This window comes from Nymphalis io, chromosome 29 (genome assembly GCF_905147045.1).
Source record: "Nymphalis io chromosome 29, ilAglIoxx1.1, whole genome shotgun sequence".
Lineage (NCBI taxonomy): Eukaryota > Metazoa > Arthropoda > Insecta > Lepidoptera > Nymphalidae > Nymphalis > Nymphalis io.
Window position 1 is genome coordinate 6,258,822 of NC_065916.1, and position 23,880 is coordinate 6,282,701.

Here is a 23,880-nt window from a genome sequence, read left to right on the forward strand (position 1 = left end):
CTTGCACAAAGCCCTACCACCAGTAGGTAAATCTATGGTTCGTATATCTGTATTCCTGCCTATTACAATAGACAAAAAATATGTACAGCATAAACGGCTACGGATTTTCTAGCTAGGTGGATGGTATCGGTGATCACCTGGTGGGCATGCGTGCCAGCACGTTATCGGCGAGCTTGAAGCGCGCCGTGCAGCGCTCCACGAAGCGGTCCAGCATGATGTAGGCCAGCGGCACGTCCAGCACAATGTCGGACATGTCCTCCAGCACACGGAGGAAGCCCTGAAGATGAAAATGAAAGTTGGTTTATTTATATATTAATAATAAATTAATAATTTTCACAACTAGATTTTGCTGGCAGATGAAGCTATTGTGAACAACCTATTAACTCCTTGTTGAAACCTGTATTCGAAGCCTGCGTCCCGTTGGATTAACAGAGCTAAAGGGGCAATCGTCCTGTCACACAGTCAAAGACTATAATTTATATAAAAAAACATATTTTTTTATTATAGACCACCGCTGCTAGCTAGCTAATATATTAAATTCTACTGGTGGTAGGGCTTTGTTCAAGTTCGGCTGGGTAGGTACCACCCACTCGTCAGATATTCTGTATAAATATATATATATATATATATATATATACATTTACTGCCTACTATATTAATGTACATTATGTACCTTATAATAACAGATTTTGAAGGAAATTCGTCACAAACTGAATTCCACGCTGGCAAAGCCGCGGTTTTTTCTTGCTAGTCCAAACAAATATTTAAAATGTGAAAGGGTTTGTTAGCGCCGCGAGGAGAACTTATATGACTATATATAATAATAATATAAATAAGACGAGCCGGTTGATGTGATTGGTGGGTGCTTGCCTTTCATGTCGAAGGTTGTGGGTTCGATTCCCACCCAGGACAGATATTTGTGTGCATGAACATGTCTGTTTGTCCTGAGTCTGGATGTAATTATCTATATAAGTATGTATTTAGAAAAGAAAAATAGTATATGTAGTATATCAGTTGTCTGGTTTCTATAGTACGAGCTCTGTACAAGCTTAATTTGGTATCAGATGGCCGTGTGTGAAAAATGTCCCTGGATATTATTATTATTATATTATTATTCTTTCTATTTAACTTTTAAAGTTTTTCTTCTTTCGAAGTGTTTAAACCTAAAACGCGGGCTGCAGCCAAGCGTTAAGGAGTGTCGCTTATATTAAAAACGTTGATGATAAAGTGGATGATGATATAAACTTTCGGGTGATACGGCAGGTGTTAAGGATTACGGCTTTTTGAAGTATATGGAGGCATTTGTAAGGTGTTCAGACTTTGTGTCAAGGATTTTGGCACGATACCTGTGGATGATAGGACTATTGGGACTATGTGTACTGTTTGTGCTTTCCATTGCGTTTTAATTTCTATGGCGAGATCTTGATATTTACTAACTTTTCAGATATTGTGGTTTGTATGTTATGTGAATTAGGAACGGCTATAAAATAAACGATTCTATTGATTTTATCATGAACGGTAATATCTAGTCTATTATAACAGATAGTTTTGTCACTTATTATTGTTCTATCCCAGTAGATTTTGTGGTTTCTGTTGTCTAATACACTTTCCGGTTTATATTTGTAATATGGATTCATTTCTGTTATAAGTTTATATTTGTATGCTAGATGTTGGTGTATGATTGCAGCCACTTGATCATGTCGATGCTTATAATCGGTCTGTGCGAGAGATTTGAAAGCTTCCGTTATATGCTGAATAGTACCACCCACTCATCAGATATTCTACCGCAAAACAGCAATACTTGATATTGTTGTGTTCCGGTTTGAAGGGTGAGTGAGCCAGTGTAATTACAGGCACAAGGGACATAAAATCTTAGTTCCCAAGGTTGGTGGCGCATTGGATATGTAAGCGATGGTTGACATTTCTTACAATGCCAATGTCTAAGAGCGTTGGTGACCACTTACCATCAGGTGGCCCATATGCTCGTCCGCCTTCCTATTCTATAAAAAAGTTTCAGAGGCTGCGTTACAGTGTCTACATAAGTCAGTAGGTTTATTATTATCCTTCATTATGTAGTTCCTATAGTTACGAGTTGCTATTATTTGGTCTTGAATGGCGAGCATAAAACCTTCGGTCTCAGAGAACAGTTCGTTTTGAGCCATTCGTTCGACTTCTCTTTGTCGACGTGGGGTTGGTTCAAATAGGCTCGGTGCCTCCCGTGCAGTGTTTTTTCAGCCCATGCCAACATTTATTGTTGTGTACTTATGATATGTTCGTTTACTTGAGTGTTTTTGTCTTGTAAGTTTAATGGTGTAAGCTTTTTGTCTATTTCTGTTGCGTGTCTATGTAGAGGTGAGTGTTCGGATTTATCATGGAAGTATGCTCTGAGTGAGATTGCTTATTGCGTAAATTGTGTTTGTCTTTTTAACCCCTTCCTCCTTCTTTGCGTGGTAGTGTGAGCCTTTGAATACAAGATTTTGGATGATGTTTCCTATATTTAGTGAAGTGAAATTTTTTATGTCACTTTTTGACCATTGTATTATTCCTAAAGAGTACGTACGCTTTTATTGTGTTTTTAGAGTTAAGGTGTGTCTTCAATACGAGATTTAATCGGTGCGAGAATTTTGTAAGCAATTCTTATTTTGTCGTAGTTTGTAGTATTTGCCTAGATTGTTTAAAACCAAGGTATTTGTATATGTGCTTTGTTCATCCATTGGTTCAATTTGTTCACCAGTTTCGAGTGTGTAGCTATTATTAAGGATTTTTCCTTTCGAGATTGACAGAATTTTGCACTTGTCGACTCCGAATTTCATATGAATGTCTTTTGAGGACTGTTCCGTAATGCTTCCTAACTCAAGCAGCGTGTTTTTGTCAGTGGAGTAAAGTTTTATATCGTCCATGTACATGAGATGTGATAAGTTATATTGGGCGTTATTACCGTAAAATGTGAATCCTGTATTGGTTTTATTTAACAAGAGTGAAGAGGATTTAAGGTCAAGCAAAACCAGAGGGGGCTCAGAGCGTCTCCTTAAAAAATTCCTTGTTGGATACGGTTCAGTAGTTAGAGATTTCATGGACGATTGTTTATTATTATTATTATTATTATTATAATACACTTCGAGTCTCACCCTCTCCATTTGATCTGGTGTTACGATGACGCATCTACGCAGCTCAGCTAGGAACGTACAGAGTTGTTCTTCAACAGTCGAATTGATACTTTCCACTGCTAACAACACTGTCTGCGAATAAAAATTAAAAAAAATATATATTTTTGGGATAAACCAAGACTTCTGCTTACAATAATAGTTATTCATCATGTCGGATTTATAGTAAATATCGAAAAAAACATCATTTTTCTCGACATACAAACGAAAATATAGCTAAATGTGTTCAAATGTGACGCCATTTATCTAAGAACCAAAGAAGTTTTAGTTAAGAAATCTAACAGAACAAATCGTGGCTGCGTAATCTCTCGTACTCTGAAAGAGAAGTGTCTAATAGTAATGTGAGTAAAATAATTATTCTACGTAGTTCCATTACTCATCCGTTATATTTAATTTTTTATTTATTTAGGATCACCAACATGGCATTCAGTAATATTTACAAATTAAAAATTTACAAACTAATAGGTCTAAGGGTAAAAGTTGCCATTCACGACACGCAAAAAGGACACTAAGCATCTTAAATAATAATGAAAGAAAAGATAACACACACACACACACGCACACTCACACGCACACTCACACGCACACTCACACGCAACTCACACGCACACTCACACGCACACTCACACGCACACTCACTCGCACACTCACACGCACACTCACACGCACACTCACACGCACACTCACACGCACACTCACACGCACACTCACACGCACACTCACACGCACACTCACACGCAACTCACACGCACATGCACACACACACACACACTGATGGAATATTTACAATATTATATAGGTTATTATATTATTTAATATTTCAATTATTTTTCTTTTCTTATGATTTGATGTGATGGCATAAAGTTCGTACATTTTAATTTAGTCAATAATAATTGCTACCTACGTATAGGTCCGTGAGTGGTAATCTGTAAAACGTTTAATTTACTTTGTAAAATACTGTCTCGTTGGTCTAGTGGCTTGATGTAAGCCCGCAGACCCGGAGGTCCTGGGTTCAAATCCTGGGTCGGGTCAATAAAGTTATTGAGTTTTTCCGTCAGAAAATTCTCAGTAGCAGTCCGGAGTCTGGAAGTTGGAAGTTTGTCCCGTGCTTCAGAGGCACGTAAAGCAGTTGGTCCTGCACCTGAACTCTTTCCGGTCGTGTCGGATTGCCGTCCCATCGGATTATGAGAGTTAGTGAATAGAGAGTGCACCTGTGTTTGCGCACACACTTGTGCACAATAACATCTCCTGCGTAGTTGGTTAATCTCTCTTGAGATTGGCCGCCGTGGCCGAAATCTGTCTGGAGGACATTATAAATCTGTAAAACAATCAAACAAATACGAACACCAGTCTCTCAAAGGAATGTGTACCTTGTAAAACGGTATATTAATTAATTACCTCACATATAAACATTTCTTTTGCGTTGAGAGAAATAAAAATAATTTCATTTCAATTGAAATAGAACATAAACTCATCTAGTTAAGATGTAAACAATCTATATCTAACATTATTCAAACGACAATCAACCCAATGATTTAGAGAGAAATTATTACTATTTTTATAATGTATGTATGTATGTATGTATGTATGTGTGTATGTGTGTATGTGTGTATGTGTGTATGTGTGTATGTGTGTATGTGTGTATGTGTGTATGTGTGTATGTGTGTATGTGTGTATGTGTGTATGTGTGTATGTGTGTATGTGTGTATGTGTGTATGTGTGTATGTGTGTATGTGTGTATGTGTGTATGTGTGTATGTGTGTATGTGTGTATGTGTGTATGTGTGTATGTGTGTATGTGTGTATGTGTGTATGTGTGTATGTGTGTATGTGTGTATGTATGTATGTATGTATGTATGTATGTTCTCCTGGTACCTCATAGACCAGCTCGTGGTGGAAGTGCGGCACCTCCAGCTCGCGCACGCAGCGCATCGCCTCGGCGAGGTCGCCGGATGTCAGGTACTCTTTCAGTAGCAGCTGTATTTGTCTTATAAGTGATTTCACCGGCCTGGAAATTATTAGATGGTCTTTTACATGATGTATACTAACCAATATTAAAAATGGAAAAGTGTGTTCGTTTGTTTGTTACACTTTTATGTTTTAACTACTTCACTGATCGCCATGAAATAAAAAAGGACATAGGTTACCAAACACCTGACCAGTTCAGGGGAGGGGGGGGGTGCTGTTCAGCACTAACACGGTAACTAGTATCTTTAAAAATAAAATTCTTCAGCCGTGAATCAAATCCTCAAGAATATCTGATATATATATATATATATATATATATATATATATATATATATATATATATATATATATATATATATATATATATCAGATATATCTATAGACGAAGGTTTAGAAATATAATTTATTATATATGTAATTTTGTGCGCGATTACAACGCTATATAAAGGTGGTCCCACACAGCAGTTATATAACGTTAGAGATTGTTGCATAACATTTGTTGTTTAACTTTTAACAAATTGTAACAAAAGTTATAAATTGTTAGTGATGTTATACAACATCGTGTAACAAACCGTTATATAACTAATAACAATCCTCTTTAACTACTTATATATAGAAGTTATTTTTTTTATTAAGAATAGGAAGGCGGACGAGCATATGGACCACCTGATGGTAAGTGGTCACCAAACGCCCTTAGACATTGGCGTTGTAAGAAATGTTAACCATCGCTTACATCACCAATGCGCCACCAACTTTGATGTTATGTCCCTTGTGCCTGTAATTACACTGGCTCACTCACCCTTCAAACCGGAACACAACAATAACAAGTACTGCTGTGTTGTGTTAGAATATCTGATGAGTGGGTGGTACCTACCCAGACGAGCTTGCACAAAGCTCTACCAAAAGTAAAAGTCAAGTGGAATAATGTTGTATTATAAATAGAGATTATATAATCAAGAACTGTTACTGTTGTCATAATACAGCAGAGTTATTAGCAAATCGCGTGGAATATGTAAATATAAGGTTTTTTTTATCTTTATTTCTACTACCAGTAGAATAAACTACAGTTTGTACAATTGCATTCATCGTTAGTACTCACCTAATACCGCCGCCAACTCCCCAAATATTGTCCAAGCGAACCAGCCCTTGCTTCATGGACAGCAGCGTCTCCGCTCTGTGAATTGCTTGTCTGAAAATAATTACAGCTCATTACTCGACAGACAAACAGCTAAGATGAATTATATAATTTTTTTACACACGGCTATGTGATCCCAAAGTAAACAGAGCTCGTACTATGGAAACCAGACAACTGATATACTACATATACTACTTTTCTTTTGTTAATATATGTACTTATATAGATAATTACATCCAGACTCAGGACAAACAGACATGCTCATGCACACAAATGGTCTATCCTTCGACGTGAAAGGCAAATATCTACCAACCACGCCGACCGGCCCGTTAAAAACATTTGTCCGGTTACTATATGACTCGTCCATCTACCTATACAATAAAAACCGCGTTTTTTATAATCTATATTGTCTATTATCGAGCCAACGTGTACCATTAATGTTTTTTTTTTTTTCAATCAACAGGCAAAGATAAATATATCTGCGGAATTTTATTACAGAAATGAATTATATTAACATTTATAATAAATTATCCGTAAGACGGCTCACCTGGCCGGCGGATTGAGGTCTAGTCCCGCCCGAGTCTGCACGAACTTTGGCGGTAAACAGTCGTCGGCCACGCATCGCGCGATGAAGTTAGACAGCAAGACGGCCGCATCCGGCGTGTCGAGGACCAGATCGGGTAGCTTGTCCAGGAGTCGTTCAAATGCTGCAAACAATAAAAACATTTTATTTTTCTGTGATATAATGTGTACGTTGCCTCATTGTTCATGGAAGAGTCCAAACGCGACGTCGGCCAGTACAGTCGGGAAGAATGTCCTCCACAAGTCACTCCCGCCTGGCAAGATGCCTCTTCACGCTTCTTTTTCTTAAGTATAGATGGTGAGAAACTTGGATGATGAGATACTGTCTGGTCTGGTAACCCACCCATCAATTAATTCTTCATTGACTCAAGTTTCAAGGTCAAAACAAACATTCCGGACACTATGTGAACACTAGCTGCCCGTTCCACCTTCGTACGTGTACATTCCATACGACGTTATCCTTTCATTTCCGCCTCTCTTAAATTTTATATATCCAAAATTCTTTCATAGCGGATGCTTAATCTAAATTTCAGTTTGCTAGACTTTTAGAACAAACGTTTTTTCAATTAAAGATACTTGGTGATAGGTTACATCCTCAGGCTCATAAGTTCCCGTGCCTTTTTTAAGGAACAATATTTTTGACGCACAGAGCTTTACAGTAGTTACTACATGGTTACAATATTTTAACTACTATAACGCTACAGCAGCAGCTGGTCTTCTTCACCTCCGGAAATGTTGGAGGGTGTGACCCACTTTTTTTTTAACGCTGGAAAAACGCGTTACGCGTTTCCGCCACGGGAACATTGGGGGGGGGGGGGTGGTATGTGGGGCTCACCGGTATCCACACGGAACATCGGAATACCCACTAAAAAACCAGCGGTACCCTTTCCGTCTTAACGAGGAGCGCCACGGGATCGCTTGCGCATGCTACCTTGAAGGAGGGTGTGACCCGTACTGACCTTATATATATATATAAATATATATATATATATATATATTATACATATTTTGATGGTATTTGATGGTATATAAATATATATATATATATATATTATACATATTTTGATGGTAGGATTCATGTACTGGACCGCCTGGGCTGGTACCACTCACTTCAGAGTTTCAAGGTCGCTAGGTCATAGATTAAAATTTCGAGAACCAATTGCTTTGGTGTTTCTTTTAACAGTGTCAGAATTTACAAATTAGCCTTATCAGTGTTACAGTCAGATGCCTCGGAGAGCCCGTATAGCCCTGCGCCTGCTAACTTCCTGATTGACGGATTGCCGTCCAGTCGAATTATGCATAATAAAATGGCACATAATAAAATATACTATTGTTTTTTTTTTTTTAAATCGAAGACAGAGTAAAGATAAAAAAACCTTATATTTACATATTCCACGCGATTTGCTAATAGATCTGCTGTATTATGCACTACAAACAGTTCTCAACTAATATATCTCTATTTATAATACAATACTACTCCACTTAACTAATTCATGGAAAATAGACAATTAGAGGTTACGGCCAATATATAATAATATATCCTGGGATATTATTCACACGTGGCCATTTGATCCCAAACTAAGCAGAGCTTGTACTATGGACACCAGACAACTGATATTGTAAAAACATACTTATATAGATAATTACACCCAGACTCAGGACAAACAGACATGTTCATGCACACAAATGTCTGTCCTGGGTGGGAATCGAACCCACAACCTTCGGCGTGAACCAACCCCGCTAACCAGCCCGTCAAATGATTATTATTTGTCTATATTTCTCTCGTCGTTGGTATAGGCAAGTGCCCTGGGATAGAGCAAGAGAGATCGCTCTAGGCGCGAGGTAGTCAAAATGTCAAACACGATTACCAGGGGGTACATAAGCGTTGTTTGATAATTATAAATGTGGTTATTATTATTTATATAACATTAACTAAAACGCAATTTACGTGAACTCTATCCTGAAGAAGGGCTAATGCCGGATTACAGGATGAAGGTTTTACTTACCATAACCGATGTCCTTGGCTGAGAAAAGTCTTCCATAGAGATCCGATATGAGAACGGAAGCCATTTCGCAGTGAGACAGTTTATGGTCCAGCGCTATTTCTATTATAGTTTCACATATCTGAAACATTAGAGAGAAACATTATATAATAATTAACAATTATGTATTATACAGTATACTTTATACTCTCATTTGTTTATTTATTTATTTTTGACAGATTTAACTAGTAAATTGAAGTTAAAAGCCCAGTGGTTGGAACGTGTGAATCTTAACCGATGATCTTGGGTTCGAACCGGGGCAAGCAGCAATAAATTTTCATGTGCTTAATTTGTGTTTATAATTCATCTCGTGCTTTACGGTGAAGGAAAACTTGGTGAGGAACATGCATGTGTCTAATTTCACTGAATTTCTGCCACATGTGTATTCCACCACCCCGCATTGGCGCAGCTTGATGGAATAAGCTCCAAACCTTCTCCTCGAAAAGGAGGACTTAGCCCAGCAGTGGGACATTCACAGGCTGTTACTGTACAGTGAGTGTGACATCGTAACAATTTGATTATAGAGTCAATTATATTGAAAATTAATCGGTAAGTGTCACGTTTTAAGGCAAATTTCGAAAAGTGAATAAACGAATGGACAGGGTCGTCCCGGCTTCGCATGGTTATATAAGAAAATTGAATTTAGGATAGGATTCGCGTAAAATCCGTTCTCAGTGAGCGTCTACGTCGGGGAAGGAGTAACTGCGACAAATTTCAAGTCAATCGGGCGGATGGTTTAGTAGATCTCGTGATGAGTGGTATTCCGCTTATAAACCGATCTTGTCGCCGGTACCTAAGCTTCGGCTTAGACTGGAGGTGGTGGTGACAGCCGATCAATCGGCTACGATTTCGGCTTGCACCAAAAATCGTAAATACGGTACTGTTTTCGGCTTGGACCAAAAATCGTAAATACGGTACTGGTTTCGGCTTGGACAAAAAATCGTAAATACGGTACTGGTTTCGGCTTGGACAAAAAATCGTAAATACGGTACTGTTTTCGGCTTGAGCCAAAAATCGTTTAGACAATATCGGTACTGCGATAAGAACGCGCGTCTTTTTGAACGCGTTTGTTCTCTTAGATAAAATAAAGTAAGTGATCACCATCACAGAGCAATGCTTTGTCACATAACAAAAGGATTTTAAGTTTTTACACGAAAAAAAAAAAAATCTAAAAATTTACAATATAAGTATGATATGATATAGATAAGTGTTCCTTGTTCCCCGCGTTCAAAGTTCGAACCCACGATCCCCGGTTAAGATTAACACGTTTCAGCGACTGTGCCACAACGGCTCATTCATAATAAATAGAAAATAATCAATTCTCACCAGGTGACTCCTCGAAGACGTTACGAATTCCAGAAAGTCCTCAGCGGCCGCGTTAGTGTCGCCGTGCTCGAAATACTCCAATATCACCGGTTCCGCTTTACGCTGGAACAAAGATTTATTAACATTATACATATAATATATTAAAAAATTATTAAAACAATTGAAGACACAAGTAGTAGATACATCGTTATATTATAATATAGGTAGGCGGACGAGCATATGGGCCACCTGATGGTAGGTGGTCACCAACGCCCAAATGGTATTGTAAGAAATGGTAACCATCCCTTACATCGCCGGAATAAACCGGAACACAACAATACCAAGTACTGCTGTTTCGCGGTAGAGTATCTGATGAGTGGGTGGTACCTACCCAGACGAGCTTGCACAAAGCCCTACCACCAGTATATTATAGGTAGACGGACGGGCATATACATATAAGCCATGATCAATAGACCGCGCGCTCCCTTTTTCTGCGCCGCATTTTTGTGGTAACTATCTCTTTTGTGTATCTTTAATTAACTAGCATACAAAATTTCAAGTTTCCAAGTCAATGCGTTAAAACGTTATATAAGCAACAAAGTGGTACACAGTCTCGTAGAAAAGTGTAGGCTCAGAAATGTCATATTTCGGCTAGTTTCAGCGACGTACGTCTTAACTGCTCAAGCATCACGAAATTTTTGCACACACATTGTCAGCGGGTACAGAATTATACATAATATGATACCTAACACCTCCCCCATACCCCCTCACACAATCATGTAATAAATAATATACAAACGAAATATATATCATACTTGAAATTAAAGTATTTATTTACATCTAAATAATTACATAACAAAATCACTATTTATAACTTCACAATTAATCAATAATTACAGTTTGTATATAATATTATTATTACAAATATGTATGTATTGTTATTGCATTACAGCAATAGTCATTGACCCCCTGAATTGATTATGCTAGACATGCGCGTGCGCAACAGGGACAAGATGGTCGCATTTGCATACAACGTAAAACGTAATACTTCGTTGGTTTTATGCATTTCGACATTGTTTGATTTTTTGTTTATTTTAAATAGGTAAGCGATTTGGTACGCCTGGTGGTAAAATTATCACCACCGTTAGATGTTGTCGCTGTAACATATATAACCCTTACATAGTAAATCCGCCACCAACCTTGGTAACTAGGACGTCATGTCCCTTGTGCCTGTAGTTACACGATCTTATTCAACCCTTCAAACCGGAACGCAACAATACCAATTACTATAAAATAAAAGACATTGGCGTGTAAGAAATGTTAACCATCGCTTACATCACCAATGCGCCGCCAACCTTGGGAACTAAGATGTTATGTCCCTTGTGCCTGTAATTACACTGGCTCACTCACCCTTCAAACCGGAACAATACCAATACCAATTACTGCTGTTTTGCGGTATTTATGGTGACCCACGAGCTGGCGCTGATTTAGCCCAAAGGCTGAGTCCAGCGGTGCAGAGGCAATCGTGCCCGCGTCTCGGGTACAATGCCACAGGACAATCTTTCAGACGGCGAGTGTTTTTTTATATATATATTTAATGCAGTTTTGTTTGTTAGTAGAATTTCTTCTTTATGTTCGGCGATTGAATATCTGATGCGTGGGTGGTATTTAAGTTAACATGACTATTTGTATAGCATTTTTTTTTCAGACCACCGTTGTCATATAATAATTTAAATATTTCTCATGTATAATTCAAACATGCGTTCTTATCCCCACAATACGACTTTGCTGGCAGCTGAAGCTAATGTTGACAACCTACAACTCCTTGTCGGAACTTGGATTCGCGGAGCCTGCTATCGGGACCTGCATTCCATCGGACTAAGAGTTAAAAGTGCAATCGTCCGTTCGCACACACGCAAACACTATAATTTATATAAAACAACCTTTTTTTTTAAACCACCACTGCTAGCTACTTAACAATTTGATTATTATATACATAATAAATTCATGTACACTATGTACATTACAATGACAGATTTTGAAGGAAATACGTCACAAACTGAATTCCACGCTTGCGAAGCCGCGAGTATTTACTAGTCTATAATATCAAGCTCAATATTTTTTTTTAAACAACACCTTTGTCCAGCCATTGAGATATCGCCAGAGAACACCCGATTTTTTTTTAAATCTAATTCCAATTTTAAAAGAAAATTTCTTGTGTTATTTCGAATATGACACTCATGGCATTGTTCGTGTCCCCATTCGGTTCGAGGGCGTTGACTGTTAAGCTGATAAGGTGATAAGCAGAGCGATTTTATCACAGAAGCACGTTTAGCTGTATTCGCTCAGCGGTCTTATATATATATCTTAAAGCATAGGGCAAGCAGCACTGAACTTTCATGTGCTTAATTTGCATAAATACAATATCATTTATTTAATGCAATAACTGTAGAGAAATTAAGAACTGTTTGTTTATATATTTATTCTACTGAAGAAGAAAAATAATTTCATAGTAGACGTAGAGAGATAGGCCTTAGATACAATACCAGAACGATGGTTTTTCAGATGATAAAGAATATGAAATGTGTGCAGTTAAAGTAATTCATGAATATAAATAAAAGTAACATAAAATATATTCAATTAACCACTGACGGAGCACTACTACAAACGGAAAAAAACGCTAAAGCGATTTGACTGTACATTAATCGCTCCCGCTTCCGCTATCTCCAGTAACATATCGACCATGTTTATGATATTTTATGTAACAGTGTCAGCGACACGAGAAGCTGATCGGATAAAATATACAATTAAATAAACATTAGCCGTAAATGAAAAATACATAATTTAAGTTTAAAATACATCATATATCACAGCGAACAAAGAGATTCACACACACACACACATACACACACACACATACACACACACACACACATACACACACACACTCACACACAATCACGCACGCACGCACGCACACACACACGCACACGAGCACACACACACACACATACGTCTCGATTTTCCTAAGCGATATATATAGGGCGGCTTATGTACTGCAAATATTTTGATATGAAACATGTATCAGCGCCTTGTGGGGGTAAGAGGGAGTAGAGCAAAAAATGTCTTAGAAATCGTGACCTTTGGAACTACGGCACGCGCGGTCGCCTATATAAATTATAAGGCTATGTAATATACAGCACAGGCGTAGTTTTCCCCTACGTCGACGAGGCCCTGAGCAGAGGGCCGGCCTCGCTCGATGTATTCATAGGACGCTAGTATTCTGAGGCCTTAAGTATTCTATTTAATTAATTAATTTATTTATAATAGGAAGGTAAAGCGACTAATGGGCACCTTATGGTATTGATTACTTGGTGGTAGGGCTTTCTGTAAGCCGGTCTGGGAAGGTATCACCCACTCATCAGATATTTTACCACCAAACAGCAATACTTGGTATTATTGTGTTTCGTTTTGAAGAGTGAGCCAGTGTATGAGTAACTACAGGTAGAAGGGTCATAACATCTTAGCACACAAGGTTGGTGACGCATTGGCAATGTAAGGTTGAAATTGGTTAATATTTCTCACAGCGCCAATGTTTATCCAATGTTTCCACCAATCCGCATTGGTGCAGCGTGGTGCAATAAGCTCTCTTCTCCTCAAAAAAGAAGAGGTCTTAGCTCAGCAGTGGGACATTCACAGGCTTTGACTTGACAATGTTCACAGGCGGTGGTGACCATTAACCACCAGGCGGATGGGCCACTGACTAAGCCTGTATCGTAATCGTGCCCGATAACATGATATCGTCGACACGACGAAGGTGTGTCTAGTTCATCCACTATTTATACGCAAATCTTTAATTGGATCACATCCAACGACATACATAAGTAGGGTAGGTCAGATATATTAGTCAAATAAATTATATAATTATTTTAGTATATTATTTACAGCTGATATGTATGTTTACACACATACGCCGTTTCGACTTGGGACTACATATAAAGTTTATATCGTAATACATGTAACTCTATTGGTCTACGCGGCGCACGCCAGAAAAGCTACAGTTTCTATATATAGTCTTATACGCATGTTAATCACCAAGTATGTCATCACTTACCACGATTTCCTCCGGATCAGCTTCGACTATCACCTGTTTGAACTCGACGTCGCCATTAGTGACGGCCTCCGAGTCGTAGTTGGGGTCGTTGGCGTCTTCCACGTACTCCTCGAGGAGTTCAGAGCCGGGAGCACCCCAGACTCCCTTTCCTCCGGCACCGCCTGAAATCACATTTTATATTAAAACACCACCCAATTTTGTCATAAAAACGGTAAATTCTGAATCCACGTTATTGCAATGTATTAAACTATAAGTTTCCCATAGCTGGTCAAAGGCCTCCTATACTCTAAACCAGCGATACTCAACTTTTTCTTTGTAGAGGCCACAAACACGTGTTATTCATGGAGTACCGCTGTTCTAAACGACAACAATTAGAGCTTCACTACTCCGTTTGAGACTGCCGTCCCGTCGGCTTATGAGAGAGAGGGAAGATTTTTTTTGACGAACATATGGTAAGTGGTCACCAAAACCGGAACACAACAATACCAAGTACTGCTCTTTGCGGTAGAATATCTGATGATACCTAGTCAGACGAGCTTGCACAAAGCCCTACCACCAGGATATCATCATCGATCAGTAATAGCTGTCACAAGGCTTTTATTAACAAAATTTCGTATCTATGCTGTTGACCGTTGAGAAGTGCCTTCTTCTGGAACCAATCGTGGATATAGAATCAAGTCATGTTTACCATAAAACGCATTGTCATCGAAACTGAACCAACATCTAATATTCCACGAGGTTAAAAGGAAGTCGTTCGAATTCAGCTCGCGAGATTTGGCCCAAAACGATCAAAAACATTGCAAGTTAAATAAAAACATGTAATAATACACACAATGCACTATATAATCGAAATATAAACAAGATCATGAAATATTTTTTTATATAATAACAGTAACAGCTTGTGAATGTTCCACCGCTGGGCTAAGGCCTCCTCTCCCTTTTCGAGGAGAATGTTTGTAGCTTATTCCACCACGCTGCTCCAATGCGGGTTAGTGGAATACACATGTGGCAGAATTTCAGTGAAATTCAAATCATGCAGGTTTCCTCACGATGTTCTCCTTCACCGTCACACACGAGACGAATTATAATAACAAATTAAGCACATGAATATTCAGTGGTGCTTGCCCATATTTGAACCCACGATCAACGGTTAAGATTCACGAGTTTTTACCACTGGGCCATCGTGGCTAACATTACATATTAAAATCTCCGAAAGTAGCTTCATCTTCTAGGATAAGTTTTACGTATATGGTTTAGTAGTTATTTAATTTAGGCATTACAATAACAAAAGTCTCCTTATTTATTAGTTTAGAAGATATTGTGTTCAAGTTAAATTTTCCACGACACGTATTTTTATCGAGCGGTCTCGCCTTCCTTACTATCAAGGAGGATACAACCAAAAAGTTTTCCCTTTATAATCCGTTTGAGACTGCGGCTTCTACCGCGAATGAGGAGAGGGGGGTGTCAGAAGGAATATATTATTTATTATGTACTCTAAATGGCGGGACAAATTTAACCAAAACTACTCAAATACGGGGCGATTTTCATGCTTACGATCATCGGCGTTTTTTGCACTTGAACACATTCACAATTTCTGAGACGCATCTCAACGATAACCGCTACAATTTCTAAATTACAGTCATCTTATTTGTTCAAACAAAAACGAAAAATTAAACATTTTTTTTTTATATGCCCCGGGATGGCAAATGACAATGAAATTTATTTAATTGGCACACAAAACTAATTACGGTCGATAAAAGCAATACAAATAATGCATTGCTTTATACAGACAGCGAGTAGTAATACAGTAATAGAGGACGTTAGGCACTGTTAATTAAAAATAATAATTACAACACAAAAATAAAGAGACTGAGGTAGTAATTCAGAAAAAAAAACCTATATTCTTAATTATTCAGTCTGTACAAAGCGTGAAAATGTTTAAAGATGGATATTGACCACTGATAATAATATTAGTTGATGAATTAACATAGTTGTTTATTTTCTCTTAATATTATTGGGTATTAAGATTATTTATAATTCCATGTATAATACACGCGCGATTAGGCCGAGATACGACCTTTTGTATCTGATCGCGCGGCCCGGTAGCGGGTAGCGTTGACTAACTCGCGTCGATGTTTCGCGAGGCTTTGTTTGTTTACGTGGAGTTTTACTTCGTACTTAGCTACTGTGTCGTATTAGAGATTTATGGTTGTACAATTATATCAGCGATAAGATTGTTATTGGATTAGAATATTACGTAGAAAGAGAAGTTGTACATACAAAATCCTACATAAATATCTAATAGTAATCTACTTAAGCCCTTTGCCAAAATCCGATAATTGTATTTTATTTTTTTTTTTGCTAACGCTCCTTACAGTACTGTCATTTTCGATATACTTTGACAAAGTTGCGTATCATAGTTCACAGACTATATTATACAAATTTAACACATCTAGTTTAACCCACAGCTGAACTAAGGCCTTCCCCTTTCTAAAGAGAAAATTTGGGGCTTATTTTGTAGCTGAGCCATCTAGACGCTTGCAGTAACAGCCTGTGAATGTCCCAAAGCTGGGCTAAGGCCTCCTCTTCCTTTTTGAGGAGAAGGTTTGGAGCTTATTCCACCACACTGCTCCAATGCAGGTTGGTGTAGAATACACATAAGGCAGAATTTCAGTGAAATTAGACACATGCAGGTTACCGCACGATGTTTTCCTTCACCATCAAGCACGAGATGAATTATAACCACAAATTAAGCACAAGAAAATTCAGTGGTGCTTGCCCGGGCTTGAACCCACGATCATCGGTTAAGATTCACGCGTTCTTACCACTGGGCCATCTCGACGCTTATATATGTTTAAATTCAATAAATTATTCACAAACACGATAAGAAACAATGACTCATGCTAACCGTACCTTGTTATTGAACTGATAAGGAATTATTTACAATGTAATAACATTTTTTAAACACTCATACTTAACAATTATTGATGCGAAATATATACTGACGCGCCTTATAAAAACAACTCGTATGCCGTGACTGCCAACGGCACGACCCTCTATTACGCAGTCTTATATATATATTCGCCGGGAAGGCAAGTGATGATGGTAAGTGGTAGTAGAGTCCAAACGCGACGACGGCCAGTACAGACGGGAAGAATGTTTTGCGCTAGCCACCCTCGCCTTGCCGGGCCGCAAGATGCCTCTTCACGCCTCGTTTGAACGAATTTATTTAATATATATTTTTTTAATTTAATAAATTCCAAATAACAGCGAGAAGCTGATTTGGAATTCATAGCTTGTATAAGAATCTTAAACAAACCTTGCGTATGAATAAATAAATAATAAAAAAACTCCTTAATTATATTTATGAGCCTTATGGCCTGGTGGTAGAAGGACCCAATTTGAGTAAAACGTAAAGCAATTTTTTCCATTTGAAATAATTAAATCATTCGTGCTAAAACTGTACTCAACGTAACTAATACCAACAGTATTACCCAAAAGGGCATAAGTCATAAAGAACAACCGACATCTGTACGTCGTTTCAGTTCTGATAACAACAATAACAGTTCTTGATATTGGCCTAGGCACCGAATTATAAACAGCAAACATAACCCATGCCAAGACAGAACAAGACAGCAAAAAAATATCATTCTTTTTTTAAATTATCATGGGAATATTCAGTGATAGCAACACACGTCTTTAGATAAACTGACTACGCAGTTTCTTTGCCACGAACGCCGCGTTAGGAAAACAAACATTAGTGTACAAAATATATGAACATGTGTGCATAATAAATAGGCATATTTGTTTTGAGAATATAGAAAATCCTTGAATTAAATTGTAATATTGAGTGAATAATATTATATAAAATACAAGATGAGATTCACGCTTGTCACTTGATTTGTATGAAACTCATATACTTGTATAAAAATACTTGCTGCCTGTACCCGATTTCTTACGTGTTAAATTCATCCAGAGTAATTCTTTTGATTTTATACTTTTAGTCGAAATCTTATCTGTGGATAAAAAAATTATTTATTGTACAGTACAGTTACAGTAACAGTCTGTTAATGTCCCACAGCTGGACACAAGCCTCCTCTACCTTTTTGAGGAAAAGGTTTGCAGCTTATACCACCACGCTGCTCCAATGCGGGTTGGTAGAATATACATGTGGCAGAATTTCAGTGAAATTCGACACATGCAGATTTCCTCACGATGTTCTCCTTCACCGTCAAGCACGAGATGAATTATAAACACAAATTAAGCACATGAAAATTCAACGGTGCTTGCCCGATTTGAACCCGCGATCATCGGTTAATATTCACATGTAATAACCACTGGACCACCTCGGCTTCTCTATTCCCTAACTCTCATAATTACTCAGGAACAGTACCAACGACTTTCCGAGATACGGCATCATTAAACAAAACGTAATATGTTCGAAAATTTACGTCCAATTAAAAAAAAATGCAGAAAATTTTACAATAAACATATTATTAAATTTGATAACGATTAATAATGATAACTATGTCAAATGAATCGACCCAAGTTATCGCGTTAACGCCAACGAGAGTGAATTTAACTGGTGACGATTTCTATTTTACTTTACTTTATACTTTATTGTATACCTATAAATACAAAACATGGATATAGCCTAAATTAAAGTAGCATACAATTTTGGCGACCTTATAGCTACATAGCGATCTCTACCAGGCAACCAACGGTGTAAGTGATAACTCATAGGGTATGAAGTAGGTGGTGCTATAATGTCACGGTAGCATGAGAAATCGATCCCGTGGCGTTCCTCGTTAAGACAGAAAGGGTACCGCTGGTTTTTAGTGGATATTCCGATGTACACGGGGCACACTCGGCGCCTTGGACACCGGCGAGCCCCTCATACCCCCACTGTTCCCGTGGGGGAAACACGTAAAGCGTTTCTCCAGCGATAAAAAAAAAGTTGCTGCTGTATAAATAAAATTACATAAATTCCACTAATCTGTACCGTCATAATTTACTAAGCGTTATCGAGAGGACCGCACGTGTCGTAGTTCCAAAAGGTCGAGACTTCTAAGACATATTCACATCAAAATATTCTCAGTACAAAAGCCGCCGCTATCGCTTACTAGGAATATCAGGGGTTCAATTCTTCTAATCTATAACGAGTACGATACGTTCCCGATTCAATTCCAATCCAACTTTGACTATTATACTCGTGCTTCGACCTCGAGATTAGTAACGTATGAATATCACTGAACACAAAGTAGTTACTACTTACAGCATACGTGACACCACTTCCACACTATAGTTTAGAGAAAATAAAATAAAAACGTTCCTACCCCCACTCAAGTCAGCTTAGAGATTCCTGGATATATCCTCCACCATTAATTTGGGGCTTCTTAGGGAGGGTGGGTGTTACTAATCTCTTCGGACGAAGCACGAGTATAATTATGATAGAACTTCACGAACAGGTAAGTTCGTTCAGTATATATATCCGATTCGTTATAATGTTTGAACTTATTTGTTTAATTTTATGCCAATAGTCGATAATTACATTAAAGAATATTATAACGGTTAAACCGCAACGATTATACTTCGTTTCAATTGCCATAAAGTCTGTTAGAAGAATTATACGCATGCTGCATTAATAAATGAAAAAAAACGGCCACCACGGGACGACCAGACGGCCAGATGTAAATTGAAAATAATGGCTATTCGAAGAATTTACAATTAAAGAAGAAAAAAGAATGTATTTTGGATAGGATTCGCGTTAATCCGCGTTAAAGTCGGGGAAGGAGTAACTGTGACAAATATCACGTCAATCGGGCGGATAGTTTAGGAGATCTTGTTATGAGTGGTATTCCGCTTGTTGCGCCTGTAGTCTTTAAAAACTGTCTGTCGTCTTAAAAAACGGCATAACATACGTCAGAAAAAAAACACGGCACAATGGCTCTTATATCAATAGCATAAAACTTTAAATCGTTCAAATCTAAATTAAAATAATATTGATTTAATGATTTGGGGTTATCAACTAAAAATCAAACGATTTTATAAACCCCAAGTTATTATATGTTTTTACAGTTAAAACTGTGTACAATAACTAAGGAAGATAACATCAAATTCATAAGCAGAAAACAAAAGACACGGGTCAGGAAGTAAGCAAGTATCGATAGTTTTATTCTGAAAAAGCCATACAGTTTATCGATACTCGATAGTGTTGTACTCATTCGATAGTATTGCCTCGTTCTGAGTTGAGATAGTATCGACACTATCGATAGTCTTGCGCTGGGTTGGCTATAAGAGGACTAACGATCGGCAACACTAGTCAGGAGTACAAAAAATCACATACGGTACATACCAACCCCTTCACACGTGGGCGACATACAACGCGGAAACTAGTATGAATATAAAATTCTAAATCGGCGAGAAAAACAATAAACCTTGGCTTTATATACTTATTTACATTTCCTTGTTTCACAAAAAATACATTTTTTTTTTTTAAACAAAATTTATATTTATATATAATGTAATATTAATAAACATATAACACTTTACTGGTGGTAAGGCTGTGTGCAAGATCGTCTGGCTAGGTATCAACCACTCATCAGACATTCTACTGCAAAACAGCAGAATTTTGTATTGTAGTGATCCGGTTTGAACTGTGAGTGAGCCAGTGTAATTACAGGCACAAGGGCCATAACATCTAAGTTTCCAAAGTTGGTGTCGCATTGGCGACGTAAGCAATGGTTAAGCATTTCTTACAATGCTTTGGGCATTGGTCACCACTTACCATCAGGTGGCCCAATTGTATGTCCGCCTGCCAATATTATAAAAAAAAAATATAAACCACTTAATCAAGGAGGTATATTTAAGAGTTCTAAAGCCAGTTTAATTTAACTATAATTTAAATTAAATAAAGAGAAATATAGTAAATCCTTTCTGTAGTTTCAGCATGATGACGGACAAACTTACATAAATTTAAAATGTGTTATTTCAAAGATAATATATAAAATTATACATGCATGACAAAAAAATGTGTTATTTGTATATTTTTTTATAAAATAGATAGACCATTCATAGATATTGGCGCTGTAAGAAATATTAACCCTTCCTTACATCACCAATGTGTCAACGACCTGGAGACATGAGATGTTGTCCCTTGTGCCTGTATTTACACTGGTTCTTTCACCCCTCAAACCGGAACATAACAAAACAAGTATTGCTATTTGGCAGTAGAATATCTGATGAGTTGGTAATACCTACCCAGACAGACTTGTACAAAGCCCTACTACCAAGTCCTAAGCGAACCATGCATGCATTGCCATGTCTAAAAAGTGAAAAAAAAATCTAATTCTACTAGATCACTGCCACTATATATAGATGGTAACTAACTGGCATAGTTCAAACAAGTACAATAATAATTACAATAAATAACTTTATTCACCAAAAAGAAACAAAGACAAAATTAAGGTACAATACCATAAAGAGTTAACAGTATGATATTTGATAATTTGTTGAAAAGGTAATAGTCTCAGCTAGGCTGCTTTTCAGTCTACGCCTTGTACATATGCAATAGTTACATTTGAACAACTATAAGCATTCATTTTTAATAATATTAAGTTGTTTGCCGTCTTGACATATGAGTAAAAGTAAGAATTAAAATTTTCATTTTTCTAACTTCATGACACTCATACCAAGTTACATAAATATAAAAGGTTGAAATTTACAAAAATCCTTTCTTAGCAGACGCTTATGTTGCATAATAAAGCTACATCCAAATTTCAGTAATTTTGACTGAGCAGATAGTCTGGACAAGCTATAAGAATAGAATATCTAATAAAAATAAATATTGAAAAATAATAATATCTCCTGCGTTGGCTAAACACTCTTGAGATTGGCCGCCGTTGCCGAAATCGGTCTGGAGGACATTTTTGAAAAATACGCGAAACTCAGACTCGACCTTACGGTCGAGTATTAATATATGTTAATTTAAATATATCGAAACTTATGAAGCTCGAATTTTTTTATTTTAGTACATATTTCCGTCTCTGTCCACAACACGTAATTGACAAGGTCAAAATAACAAAAATGGCCTTCACTTTTAATAGAGGCGAGTAAAATTTTTCTCAACGTTGTTATGTCGAATTCGGTTGATAGGTTTATATATGACAATAACAACTCTTTGCAGTACAGAACATTTATATCGAAACTCATTTATTTTTATCTGTAAACCGCATTAGATAAACAAGTTTAAAATAGCCTTGGTTGGACAACGAAAGTTGTTTACAAGTTACGATTGCGTAACGAGTCATTCAACTATCACAATTAATGACCTACGGCAATCAACACGAAAAAGGACCCCTTCGTTAAATCGTAACTGCGCAAAAGCAGACGATTGGGTGACCTTGAACAAGACGCTAAAAATGCCGCAATGTAAATACATAACACACCATAATATTATTCTACCGGTGCGTAGTAAACAGAAGTTATGTAAATATACTCAAAATGCGGTTATGTATGTCCCATAGAAACGTTCCAGAACTTTCTCTTACTCGCATGACATAAATATCATTATAATGTGGTCGGTTTTAGCTGAAAATAGCACGTACCTTTCTTAGGCAGCCCTCTGCCATGACCGTTGCGGGGACGACGGCTATTTTTCCAACTGCGATATTTCGGGAGCGGAGTTGTTACTGGGCTCGGCCCTTCCTTGCTGTTGCTGCGTGCGTATTTCTTGTGTTTGCGGCGCAATTTCTCCGTATGGGAGACAACAGCGTCCCCGGCTCCCTCCACCACTTGCTTTTCATTCTCTTCAACCGCCACGTTTTCCGAATCGGATGCAACGCGATCTACTTCCATTATAGCTAACAGCCGGCTTCGGGTGGGATGGTAGTGTTAAATATCTTTTATCGTAATACTAGAGCAAATCCACTAGGATTCCACTAGGAAATCTGCTGTAGTAATTACAAATGGGACTCATAAACAATAGAGACTTACGAAGCACACGTATTTGTGTATAGCATGCACTCTGCGTATTTGTTTTGAGAGCACATTGACGTGAAGTTAGCAAAATAACATAATAATATGTCAGAATTACCAACCTTACCAAATAAACATTTTTAGGTCTTAGTAATACATTTTTATAATGTTTAAATTCTGCTATAAAGAATTGCTGTTTATATAAATAAAAAAGTGCAAGTTGTTCTTACTAGTACAGGAATAATATGTATATGCATTTAAAAATACAATTTATTTCTTTTTGATGTTACTAAATTAACTAAGTACTTCTACAGTAATGCCAAAACAATAGAAAGTAAATCTATTGATAACAATAATAAACTAATAATCCTTTAATTGCTAACATCATTATCAATATTACATATAATAAAAAGAAAAATAGCTGTGATTAGAAAATCTATTTATTATTGCTTTTAGCAAAAATAAATACAGGATTCAATTGTAAATGTTAGGTCCCATAGAGAACCAAAAGCTTAAAATCACTATGATCAACAAATAATAATAAATAAGTCTATATTATTTATAATCAAGTTTTATTAAAAATATATATGTTTAC

At 37.3% G+C, this 23,880-nt stretch overlaps 1 protein-coding gene across 1 annotated transcript in view; it reads right to left on the minus strand.

The window, feature by feature from the left end:
* LOC126779544 (programmed cell death protein 4) overlaps nucleotides 1–23,366 on the minus strand; it is a 28,457-nt gene extending 5,091 nt beyond the window's left edge. The window contains exons 1-9 of the mRNA XM_050503640.1: nucleotides 22,916–23,366; nucleotides 14,310–14,470; nucleotides 10,217–10,318; nucleotides 8,855–8,972; nucleotides 6,814–6,973; nucleotides 6,231–6,320; nucleotides 5,039–5,171; nucleotides 3,129–3,239; nucleotides 138–277 (exon numbers count right to left, since the gene is read on the minus strand). Of these exons, the coding sequence (XP_050359597.1) occupies nucleotides 138–277; nucleotides 3,129–3,239; nucleotides 5,039–5,171; nucleotides 6,231–6,320; nucleotides 6,814–6,973; nucleotides 8,855–8,972; nucleotides 10,217–10,318; nucleotides 14,310–14,470; nucleotides 22,916–23,165 (1,265 nt within the window). The 5' untranslated portion in view covers nucleotides 23,166–23,366. The remainder of the gene's footprint in view (nucleotides 1–137; nucleotides 278–3,128; nucleotides 3,240–5,038; nucleotides 5,172–6,230; nucleotides 6,321–6,813; nucleotides 6,974–8,854; nucleotides 8,973–10,216; nucleotides 10,319–14,309; nucleotides 14,471–22,915) is intronic.
* Between the last annotated feature and the right edge of the window lie 514 nt (nucleotides 23,367–23,880).